Here is a 12,717-nt window from a genome sequence, read left to right as displayed (position 1 = left end):
CGGAATATACTTGGTGATAAGTGGGTGCCCTAGTTGCACTTTTGCATACCCCTCCGGGAATAAATGCGTGGTGTCTGTTTTGTTTTTTTTTTGTTACATAAATGTATAAGTTGACAGATTATGAAAGTCACTCTCTAATCTATGCTCCCAAATTAACAGTAATAAAATGAGCGCTATTTATATTCGCTGTTTAATACAATTGTCAAATAAAATTTACTTGATACCTGTGGAACATAGCCTCACTCTATTATCTAATAATGTAAAATATTAATTTGTTTTTAGAACAAAAGTTTCTTTAACCATAATATATTATTCAGTGGATGACCCATTACGGGCCGTTTACACGTGCTCTCGAATGCTTTTTAAATAATTAATGATGAGATTTCGTCGCTAATCTGATGGACTTAGTTGCGAATAAAAATTAGCAGCACCACAGAAGTTATAAATTAATGGCAGGGGCATACTTACAAAGCAAATTACATCAAAGAACTCCATATGAATTATTACTGAAAGATACAGCAATTTAAATAATAAAAAGCCTTTATTAGAAATATTTCTAAGTGATAAAGACATGAGATTTTATAAACAGAATGACATTATTATTTACGTGGAACCCTAAACCCTGAACGTTTAGAGTTCCACTGAACCCACTTTATACAAAAAAAGCAGTAACACACACGTTATGCATTTAATCCTTTACAGGGTAAGTAGAATTGCAAACACCTGCTTTTCGCCATTTGTTTTCCGTTCCATGATGTAAGCCTATCGCCTTATCGCGTAAAATTTTAAATTCTCGGCTGACGCTGAGCAAAAAACCTAATATCATTTTGCCCGACCGGGGATTCGAACTCGGGACTTCAGAGCAGTATCGTACCGCACACGCATTACAACTTCGCCATCGAGGCAATCGACGGACCTGGAACCCGTTTCTTTTTAGGGACACGGCGAATTCACCGATAGAGTGTTGACAAACGAGAGATGATCACCCCTCGGCAGTCGACACAATTATGCTGTCCTGTTTGGAACCGGATATACACAGGTTGATCGCGGAATTTGACATACGTGGGTTATTATTGCGGGTTTTAGCATCTTATGTCGGTGTCGCAATCCGATCGGATACATATACCCTTTTTTTTATTTTACGGAGAAAGTACTTGATATTACCGCTCAGCCGTCGTTGGTGGCGACACAGCGGTAAGTTGGGATCACCGTGCTTTACGAATCAGCATCAAGTCAGCCGGATTAGATGTTGACCTTCGGGCGATCGCCGGGCGGAGTGATACCCTACTTCCCAGAATTTTGGACTTGTTCCAGAATTCCGGCTAGTATTCCCTACCGGTGACGGCTTGGCGATCTCTTACCCTTTGCGGTTGCCGTCCCGCCGTGAGCACAGCACTGCGCGTACGCTGACGCTGAGCAGGCGGCACAAGGCGGAGGCCAAGCTGCGACTCGCGCGCCGCTGCGTGCTCGCCGCGTTCCACTGCGCGCTTACACCCAGCGTGCAGCGGCAGTAAGTATAAATACAGTTAAATTGTTAATAATCACTAATACTTATTTTAAAAATAAAATTCTCAATGCTGTGCGAATATAGCCCTTGAGTGTTGTACTCTGGTGTTATATTAGCGTAAAAGAAGAAAAAATAATATTGCATAATATTATTATGTAGGTTCGTAATTCAAATCAATATGAATTATTGTTTTTGTAATAATAACCCTTTACGCGAATATTAGACATTGAAATAAAATTATTTTACGACTTTTATCGCGGTTAGTTATAATATTCGCCCCACGTTTCAAAGACTTCACAGTCTTCGTGGTCACAGGAGGACTGAGCTGTTGGTCATCCGAAAACTCGTGATAAAATTCGTTAAATAGTTTTATTTTAATATCCCTTTAATCTCGTTTTTGAGCTTGTGATCGCCTATAATTGTTGTTGTGTTGGTAATCCTCAGATCAATAAGTAAATATTGGAACATTTCACACGTAATAAATCGTGCTGTCCAGTCCGATAGTGCGAGTAAAAGCTAGCTCGTACCGGAAGGCGCGCTATCGGTCGGCTGACGTCCTGTCCTGCCGCCGGTCCCGTTGAGGCGCCGGTTACAATAAGATAGCTATAGACAAAGGCTAGACGGATTATTTTGCAGCTCATTGTTGAAAACTAATTGTATTCTTTTGTGACAAATTATTTTTATTTATTCGTGTTGGGAATAAGGTCGTAAGTGATTAAGCGCCTACTTGGAAGAGCGAACTGGCATTTTAAATATTTATTTTTTATCCTGTTACATGGCTCGCTTCACTTCTATATCGGACCATTGTCTTAACTCTTACTAGCCCGCGTCACTGACTGTATTATTATATTTACAATAAATTGTATTTATAGTTTGTTAAATTGTAACCTTATTTACATCAATATGTATACCTACACTAATATTTTGAGAGATGGTTTTCCATTGTAAAATTTTTGGGAAATGCAAGATTCAATGTCTAATTGCCGCACTCATCCTGAATTTTAATGGTCATCAGTCATTTTTAGTATTATAATTTTTAATCTACCTATTGGAACAGGCAAAAAATAAGTCACCTTTTTTATTAAATTTACTTATTAGTTTAGTCACAATATGACTCGTTAACTTTATCTGCATGTGCAATTTACTTAATTACTAAAATTGTGTAACGATCTAAGTTAAATAAAACTTGAGTGCGCATGTGTTATTTTTGCATACTGTAGTAATAAACATACTTGGCTTATGTTTACATAATTGCTACTTTTTATGCAGGCATTAACTAGGAAAGCAAATCAATCTCGTCCGTTAATAGTACTTATATAGCTAATTAATCAATTCAGTGTATTAACAATAAAAGTAAAGATAAAGTACTAAACACGAGTTATGTTGTTTGCACACGCGTTAAGTGCCCATAACAAGTTTAGTTCCTTATTTATTTTATGGTTGAAGCTTGGGTAGTTTTACGCAATTCAATATTTAGGGAACTCAAGTAGGCATTTGATGTATTGAATTATTTAAAACCAAAGCTTAAGTTGCCATTTAAGAGCTAGTACTCAGCTGCATTAGCATTGTTTATGAACACAAGTCAGTTGTCAAAATGCGTCATAATAAATTTATTGTGACTTAGATATCAGTTGAGGTGCAGAGATGTGAAAAATAGTTTATTAAAAGTATTTAAATACAAAATGCAAATACATCGTTAGTTTAGTATTTAAAATAGAAATACAAAATACTTTAAAATAAAAGTATTTAAATACAAAATGCAAAATACGTAATTTCAAAATAGGTTTTACAAATAAAATACCTGGTCCTTATTTAACTGATTTTAATAGGAGTGTATGTTCAAAGACTTCATCTTTCATGTTAATTCTATGGGGCCTCATAATAATCCCACCGAATGAAAGTAGTCGTTCAAAAGGTTCAGAACTTGGTAAGCAGGGATTATATTTAAGGAAGAGTTTTTTTTACATTTGGACATCTGTTCAAGACTTTCTGAAGCATTGTCTTCATCTTTTAAATATTGTAGTGTTTCCAGATCTAATGTAGTCATCGCCATTGATTTCAAATTTGTTTGACGCGCAATATTGGCATAATATTGTTCTTGGTGACAAGGATTACGATCAGAGCGTTTATAAATAACCTAATTTTGAATTTTAAAAGAATGTAACAAAACTATTTTGTATTTTACAAACACAAAATATTTATATAAAGTATTTCAAATAAAATACTAAATACTTTTCGAAAAAGTATTTCAAATATAAAATAAAAATAGGTATTTTGCATTTTGTATTTGTATTTAAAATACATATATTTCAAATAATTCACATCTCTGTTGAGGTGTTGTTGATATGTATTTATAAAGTGTCAATCTTAAGATACTGTCTTTAATTTGACAGCGTTTGAGCTAATATCGCACATTAGAGGGAAACAGTTGTAAATTAATATGGTACTTAGAACTACATATACAGAGAACCTCACGGCAATCTTCTTCGCGTTATCATTCTACTATAACTTTAAATGTGAAAGTTATTTTGATGTCTTGATTATTAGTTACTCTCCTGCGAGAAACGCAGTAGTATATAGAGGAAGTCGCAGAACTATATTGTATATTAATTTCGGTAATAATTTAAATTTAGCACAAATAACCAGCGATATATGGTTAAAATTGGAAATGCCTTCCGTCTGTCTGTTTGAAATATTATAAACGTTAACAAGTTGCAACAATCGGCGGAACTCAGGTCGCGCATCGTTAAAACTTTGTGGACTGCCAGCACATTCCCCTGTTTGATAATAGAGTCGCGGCGGTAGATAATGTATCCCATCGTAATCTCTTGCAGACTAGCTGTTTCGTATGGATTCAGTTGAGTTTCGTTAAAAAACCAGTGTCTTTTTGGTAGTAATGGTCTCCTAGTTGCACCTTTGCTTACCCATTCGGGAATAAAGACGTGGTGTGGGTAGTATAGTTGCCGGTGAAGGCGGTACGCGCGAGCTTCAGAGCCCTATCCCCCCCACAGTATACGGGCCACTTTAAGGTCATAGCACACATATTAACTCAGAAAGGGATCATCACTCATCAAGTCGAGCCGTGCAGTAATATTTGTATGAAACTCCTTTACCTTTAAGTGGCATCGTACAGTGGTGGTTGACGAGAGCGTAGACAGTTTTGTAGGAAGTAGCCCGCAGCCTTTAGTGAACTCAAGTAGGTAGGAAATACGGCGAAGATGGCCACCGCGTAGTTTTAGTTGGTATGCCGTGCGTAGGGTGTATAGAGCGTTAGGGACTCGATTCGACGGTCGTCTGAGGTTTACCATCTTTTCGGGCGGTTAAACGTCGGGTCGTAAGGTGAGGTAAACCCAACATAAGCGCTTAGTTTCCCCTCATGACTGGGTGGTAGCCATAAGACATTTTCTTCGCAAAAATAAAAAAAAACTTCGTATTGTTTTGCAAAATGAATTCTAAACAAAATGCTATGTAACAGTTATAGCTTCCAATCATTAAATTCATCACAATTCAGGTAGTACAGGATATAAACCAACCGCATAACATTCTGAATCAATAAGCGAGGTCCGGATTCAAGGGACGGGCAGTAGTCATATTATAACGTACTATATTATTTTTAACAAACGTGTTTAAATTAAATGTCTAGATTCGGCAAATTTACTACACTGCAGTGGCAAAGTATCCATGTAACCTAATTCCAACCGGCTTTCCTTTATGTAGAATCTAATTATACTCATTACAACTATTTCCAGACCGCATTTACGTATATTACCTATATTATGTTGCATCGGGTTCTCTTTCGGTAAATTTCAACCTTCGCCTTTGCTACACTGGGTGTGATAGCTCAGTGAAGGTCAAATATAATAAAGAGTAATTGACAAGAGATTTACAAACTTTAACGGTCGCTAAATGATAACATTTTGACTGATTGACTGAAAACAAGCCATTGCGTGAAGTTTTGATGACATCCAATTGGATACGGTAGTATCCATAATCCTATTAGAAAACTGCCCTCTCCACCCCTAAAGAAAACGTAATAAAATTATTCCCTTGTATTATCCAATACGTATTGTTTTCTTGACATAAAATTCCTCAATTCATTCGCTTTGTTGCTACGAATTGGCTCCATCAAACAATTCTGGATCCTTCCCTGTCGGAACGGATGTCTCAAATATTTGCGCAGCCAACAACGCTCCTGCATTAGCGTTACATGCATAATAATTACCCGTATGTTCGGAATCCGAGGCTTTGGTTTGTTTGGCTAGTGAATTTCGGCTTTCATTTGACTAACCAATACAGATATTCATGTCGTTTGGTGTTATGAATTTATTAAGTCACTATTTGTTGAGGTTTGGGTCATTGGATAAGATCTACTACTACACAATACAAGATAGGTAGTATAGGCAATTTCACACTCTTAAATATTGAAATAAATAGTAACGATAAGTATTAAGGTATTTTATTTTTTTTATTAATCATGTACGTTAAATAGTAAATTTTATGATTTAAACAGTTTTTGTATTTTGCTAACTTTTAAATCCAAGGTTCTTCAATCTTAAAATGTCGACTGCAGTCACTTTTAAACCAATAGAAGACTCAGACGAAATTGCGAGTAACAGCTATACCTATAAAATAAATACTCTTAGATCCCGCTCAATTTGAATTTAGAAACAAGCATAGACAATGAACATTAATTAAGAGTGCGCACGATTAATCACATGTCCAATTGTCTCTGACGAGGGTACCTGTCACCGCTGCGTAAACTTGCGTGTTCAAAACGCAAAACATTGGGATAACAAAGCTGTTTTTACCAAAAAGTTCTTCATAAATTCTATTTATCATAAAACGGTATGCTTCGTGTATGGCGTAGGAATTTGCATGAGTTTAATGGAAGAGCCATCTGCAGTGACTTATGTGTGTATAAGTATATATATGTCAGGTGTAAGATTTTCCTCTAGCCATGGGAAAGATCTTTAGCTAGGCGGCTGTGATCTTCTCGTCCGTAACATCGTCGACGGTTGATATTTAGTGCTAGTATAATACGGCCTTGGTAGTATAGTTGTATTACAGTACAACTGTATTGCTAAGGTCTTAGGTTCGATATTGAATTTTTCTACTTAGTATCAGCTTGGAGTCTGGAATTTGTGCTCGATATGGCGATACGCTCCCCTATCCATTTAACGGTCGGAATACATAGGGCGGAAAGTGGGAGGCAGCAGTTGCGGCTTTGCTTTACCCTTTAGCAAAAGAGTTGAATGTGTGTGTGTGGCATATTATTATGTAAATCTTTGAGCACATTTTACTATTGCGATTAGAGTCGACTGAATTTCGGTTCACATTAACCGATACTTTCCGGGGATCAATAAAGTTCTATTTAACAAAGAATACCATCGCGACGCCACATTTAATAAATCTAGAACATATTTCTTGTAAACAGATCTAAAACCATCAAACGTCACGAAAGCAGCGACGAGATCCTGGCAAGTGTTAAAACCGGTAACTACTGGAGGAACTCCACTAAACCTGACATCATACCTTCCACCTCCACTCAGGATATTACCAAAGAAGACTTGCCTAGAGTCCGCCGAAGGTCCAGGCGGAGTAGACCAGCCACCTCGTATGGGTTTCCGGAAATTTCCATCACTAGTCAGGGAGACGCGAAGACCTTGAGGAGGAAGTATCATACGTTGAAGAGTTTGGTGTACACAGAGCCGGTGCAGAGCATTAAGGAGATGAGGGAGCGGCCAAGGTCTGCGGGGTCTACTGTAAGGAACAAGGAGCCTTTAAGCAGACCCAGTATTTTGGAGACCTTGGATTTCATTAACAGTGTCAAGGATGCTCTTTGTGGTAATTATTTTCTTTTTAACCTTAAGAATAGTAGTAAGATATTTTGATAAGCTCAATAGGCAAGAGTAAAGCAAAAGCAATCAAAATTATGGAAGATGTTAAACAAAAATCAATAAATTTCTGAAACTACGATAATAATTAAGATAATTTTAGAGCACATGATTTTTATATGAGCATTTAAGAAAACCATTATAATAAATATTGTACCTCTTTTTATTTTTCTTCTCTATCTGTATGATATTCTTTATATATATCACCAATGTACTTATAAGCTTTGTTAACTTCCGCAGTAGAAGAATCAGGTACGTCAGACACAGAAGAGTCTCCATGGTCTGCAGTAGACGAGTGGCTGATCGGGCACACCGCGCCGCTCAGTCTCCTCGCCTCCAGATCTGCCGCGGATTCCCTGCATCTAGCGTTAGCTGATGTAGTACCGGCGCTGTTACACCGAGGGAAGTTCACGGTAAGATTAGTCTTCGGTTCGCTAAGAGATCCACTCCCAACTACGGCAATAGCTTAGTTGGGAGTGGAACGGACTGCCGAGACGAATGTCACCAAGTTTAAATACCAAGGGCACCCACCTCTGTTTTTTCTTTGTGAATTATCGTTTGTTTTAACATTGAAGGAAAACATCGTGAGGAAACCTGCATATCTGAAAATTTTTTATAACAATTTGGAGGGTGTGTGAAGTCAACCAATCCGCACCAATCCAGCGTGGTGGACTGAGGCCTAATCCCTCTCAGTACTAGAGGAGGCCAGTGCCCAACAGTTGGACAGTATACATATAATATAGGGCTGATATTATTATTATATTATATTATGGCGATAGACTCGCCTCCTATCATATCACGAATTAAAGTGGGTGCACCAGCTGCGCCTCTCTCTACCCCTTTATCAATAAAAGATTCTATGTGTGTGAATTTACATAATTCGTGGAAATTTGTATTGATATCAAGTAAATATAATATTTTTTTTGGAAATGTTGAACTAGTTGTATTTGTGTGTTTCATAGATACTTCAGGAGCTATGTTCATACCTGGGCGAGGCGAGTGAGGGCGCGCTGTTCGCGCTCCACCGACTCGCGCGGGCGGCGCGCTCCAGGAGCAGCGAGAGGGGCTCCAGGTAACAGAACGCATTCTCACAGTACTTCAGGAGCTATGTTCATACCTGGGCGAGGCGAGTGAGGGCGCGCTGTTCGCGCTCCACCGACTCGCGCGGGCGGCGCGCTCCAGGAGCAGCGAGAGGGGCTCCAGGTAACAGAACGCATTCTCACAGTACTTCAGGAGCTATGTTCATACCTGGGCGAGGCGAGTGAGGGCGCGCTGTTCGCGCTCCACCGACTCGCGCGGGCGGCGCGCTCCAGGAGCAGCGAGAGGGGCTCCAGGTAACAGAACGCATTCTCACAGTACTTCAGGAGCTATGTTCATACCTGGGCGAGGCGAGTGAGGGCGCGCTGTTCGCGCTCCACCGACTCGCGCGGGCGGCGCGCTCCAGGAGCAGCGAGAGGGGCTCCAGGTAACAGAACGCATTCTCACAGTACTTCAGGAGCTATGTTCATACCTGGGCGAGGCGAGTGAGGGCGCGCTGTTCGCGCTCCACCGACTCGCGCGGGCGGCGCGCTCCAGGAGCAGCGAGAGGGGCTCCAGGTAACAGAACGCATTCTCACAGTACTTCAGGAGCTATGTTCATACCTGGGCGAGGCGAGTGAGGGCGCGCTGTTCGCGCTCCACCGACTCGCGCGGGCGGCGCGCTCCAGGAGCAGCGAGAGGGGCTCCAGGTAACAGAACTGATTGTCACAGGATTCACTTGAAACAGGATCATGTCTTAGAGTTTCTTCTTATACGGGCACGGCGAAGTGATCCGCTGCACCTGGTGGTAAGTGGCGAGGGATGCAGTAGAGTGTCGATGGATGAGATGTGAGGGTTTTATCACTTTGTGTTCGGTGGTCGCTATTCGAGCAGATATAAAATATATTCTACCACAAGCAAAACCAGGTTGATGAACCATCAGTTTTGTTTAATTTTGGGCACTTATTCGTATAATTTTATAATAGAATCGTATTTGTAATATTACCAGATTGCTCACCGTGTTAGCCACACAGTAGCAATTCCAAAAGAACTATGAATTACATCAACTTACAAACACATTTGACACATGTGTCCAATTGATGATAAGTATAGTAAGACCCGTAATACCAGTTGCTATGACTTTCAAACAAGACATTAGTAGTTGCCTACTGCTGCTAGAAAGGTGGTAGCCTAGTTAGGTGTAATGGACTGCCGAGACGAATGGACGCAGGTTCAAAACCCAAACACGCATCTAACTTTTATAAAATGATCAAATCGTTAATTGTAATCCTTTAAATTTTGATATAATTTTGTATATTGTAGCGCATGGAAGCTACCAGAACCGGAGGCTGTTCCAGAAACCCCACAGAAGTATAAAGCGAGGCCACCGGACTACGTGTCAGGGGACGAGGCGCCTCCGCCCCCACCGCCGCTGCCTCGGAGGTCCAGTCGAGGGAGACAAGTGGGTCTCATTTATTTTTATTTACAGGTTTATTTTATACCACTGCACCTGGTAGCAAGTGGAGTAGTGTCCAAATTTGATTATCAAGAGATTGTTTCTTAAACGGCTCCTTAGCTAGAGATAATATAATAATATACTTTGAAAAAATCGTGTTACGTCGTGTATTAATGAGTTCATTTAATTTAAATGAAAATTGTTCCAAACGACGTGTGGTTAAGATTAAGTTTTTTGAAGGCTGTGATAATAGATACTATTCAGTCTTGTTCTTAAGTGTGATATCAGCTGAGTTACTGTCAAATTAGATTCAGCATCTTAAAATACCCGCTATTTTATGAACCAACATTAACATCAGCTTGAATGACAGGCTCATTAGCTCAGTAATAGAAACACCCAACTAGAAATGACTATATCTTAAGTGACAATATGTTACCGATTTTCGCTATTTTATAAATCAATATTAACATCAGCTCTAATGACAGAAAGGAATGAGAAGCACCCAACTAGATGTGACTATATTTATCATTCATAGTTTCGCAGTTGAAAGAAAATGTAAAATAATTAATAATCATGGATATTTCTGCCTTTAAAATTTCGTCATATTAAATTTTAAAGGCCGAAATATCCATGATTATTAATTATTTTTACGTTTTTCTTTCAACTGCGAGAACTAATCACTAACTAGACGTGAATTTAAATTCTTTACTTGCCAATACTTGTTTAGTTACCCAGATTAAAGCCGAAACAAAATGTATGAAAATGGACCTTGAGGTATCGCCTTAAGTGACAATATGTTACCGATTTTGAAAGCTGAGTTTTGTTCATTAAACAACCTCAACTCAGTTGAGAACAAGCTCTTAAATAACAACTTAAGCTTGGTCTATTAAATTGTTCTTAAGATCCTAATCAAAGCTGAGTTTCATATATTAAAATGGCCCTTAGTGATCAGTTTGTTTTATTATTAAGTTCAATATAAGTATTAAATGTCTACTTGAGATTCAACTCAAAGCTGAGATTGATTATAATAAATACGGCTCTTAGGGATATTGATAGTTAGAATAAATGTCCCAAACGTAAAAGCAGTAGATCATGACGTTAACCCTAGTTATGTCACGACTTCGTTACGATACGATATCGTGTCGTGGGTAACTACATCGGTCACAAAAACACACCTTTTATTTCCAAAAGGTAGGCAACTAATCTCCCACTACATCTTTCAGTATTAAATACGATATCGTATCGTCCATACAATATTCGATACGACCGACTATATTAATTCTTTTTTCCCCAGGTACCTCACTACGCCAACTACCAACCGCCAAATCGTCTCCAAATTCTCGACAATGACTCCAACATTAATTCGACCCAACCCGTAACATACACGGGTATAATCAACCCTATATATGATATAGCATCAAAAATACCTAAAGACAAGTTTACAGTGAAAAGATCTAAAAGTCTAGGTCGAAGTTTTAGCACTAAAAGCCTAGGTTTAGACTCTAAGTACATAACTTTAGGGTATAGAAATAGTAAGAAGACAAATGACGTTGTTACAGCTATTGAGGGGACTACAGGTCAAACTGGATTGGATTCGAAAAGTAGTTTCTTTCAGAAATATAGTACAGCTGATGTTGTAGGGGATTCTTATAGGTTAAGTAGGATTACTATTGATTGATTGGAAGATTAAAAAGTTATTTATGTCCGGTGCAACACCTTTTAGTAAAAAAAAAATATGAGTGTTTTGCTCGATATTAGCTTTAAGAATTCAGAAATAGGAAATTAACTCCATAAATTGAACTGATTAATGTCGTTATATTTCTTTTAAAATTGGTCTAGAGAAGCATTTTTGAATTTTTATAACCAAATTATGGTGGTTTTTAGAACCACAGACAACAACCAATTAAAAAATACACTAAAATTAATAAAATATATTTGTCGCATTTTTATAATTTAAACTGAGTAGAACCCAGTGGCGAAGAATTAAATTTTCACAAAAGGTACCCGATATTATACTTACTAATATGCATAAATGAAGTTTGCAAATCGAACTGATGTTTAGATTTCATAGAAAATGAAGCCGGCACGAATCGGGTTATATGTAGATAGTATATGTATATATCGATGGGTAATATGGATCTTTCGCCACTGCTAGGAACATTGTAATACTTAAAGAGTTATAATGACCAAAGATGTAAATATACAATCACGTCACTTACCTTGCCATTGTTGAAAAATGATCAAATGTTTATATCATGTTAAATGTAATTTTGGAATAAATAAAAACCTTATAATCGCACGTCATTTTCATTTACAAATATTTAAATTAATATTAGTTTTTCGCAACTTTGATTGTATAAATTATCTTCCCTATAATACAAGTGTTACTATGTATTTTTTAGGGATAAAAAACCCATAATAATGATTACAAGACAGTGTCTATGTTTACCAAATTTCATCCCAATCCGTTCGGGGGCCATTCAAGTATTACGTAACGCAATTTTTGAAGATTTTTGACTCTCCCACGAGCCCATGTAACGCACCGTAACATTTTCCAGTACGCCTCCGCCCCACCTCCAAAAGTTATGTAACTCTAAAGTTACAATTTTTTTTATATTCACAATTATTTCACGCAAAATACCCGAAAATGACTAAAATACCATTGTTATTGTTTTAAAATAAAAAAAACAATGTTACATAACGCTTTGTACGACACCCCCCTCCCGCCCCTGTATACGCATCGTAACTTTTTACAAGACTCCCCCTCAAATTGCGTTACGTAATACTCGAACGGCTCCTCAGCTTTTTCTGTATACATGCCAACAAACATCCAAATATCTTTA

At 38.1% G+C, this 12,717-nt stretch overlaps 1 protein-coding gene across 2 annotated transcripts in view; it reads left to right on the top strand.

Moving 5' to 3' along the window:
* LOC115447051 overlaps nt 1–12,173 on the top strand; it is a 30,995-nt gene extending 18,822 nt beyond the window's left edge. For both annotated transcript variants that reach the window (XM_037438426.1, XM_037438425.1), the window contains exons 13-18: nt 1,315–1,510; nt 6,942–7,351; nt 7,642–7,814; nt 8,364–8,473; nt 9,742–9,880; nt 11,169–12,173. In XM_037438426.1, the coding sequence (XP_037294323.1) occupies nt 1,315–1,510; nt 6,942–7,351; nt 7,642–7,814; nt 8,364–8,473; nt 9,742–9,880; nt 11,169–11,552 (1,412 nt within the window). In that variant the 3' untranslated portion in view covers nt 11,553–12,173. The remainder of the gene's footprint in view (nt 1–1,314; nt 1,511–6,941; nt 7,352–7,641; nt 7,815–8,363; nt 8,474–9,741; nt 9,881–11,168) is intronic.
* The last annotated feature ends 544 nt before the right edge of the window (nt 12,174–12,717 follow it).

This window comes from Manduca sexta, chromosome 14, assembly GCF_014839805.1.
Source record: "Manduca sexta isolate Smith_Timp_Sample1 chromosome 14, JHU_Msex_v1.0, whole genome shotgun sequence".
NCBI lineage: Eukaryota > Metazoa > Arthropoda > Insecta > Lepidoptera > Sphingidae > Manduca > Manduca sexta.
This window is presented reverse-complemented; position numbering and strand designations above follow the sequence as displayed.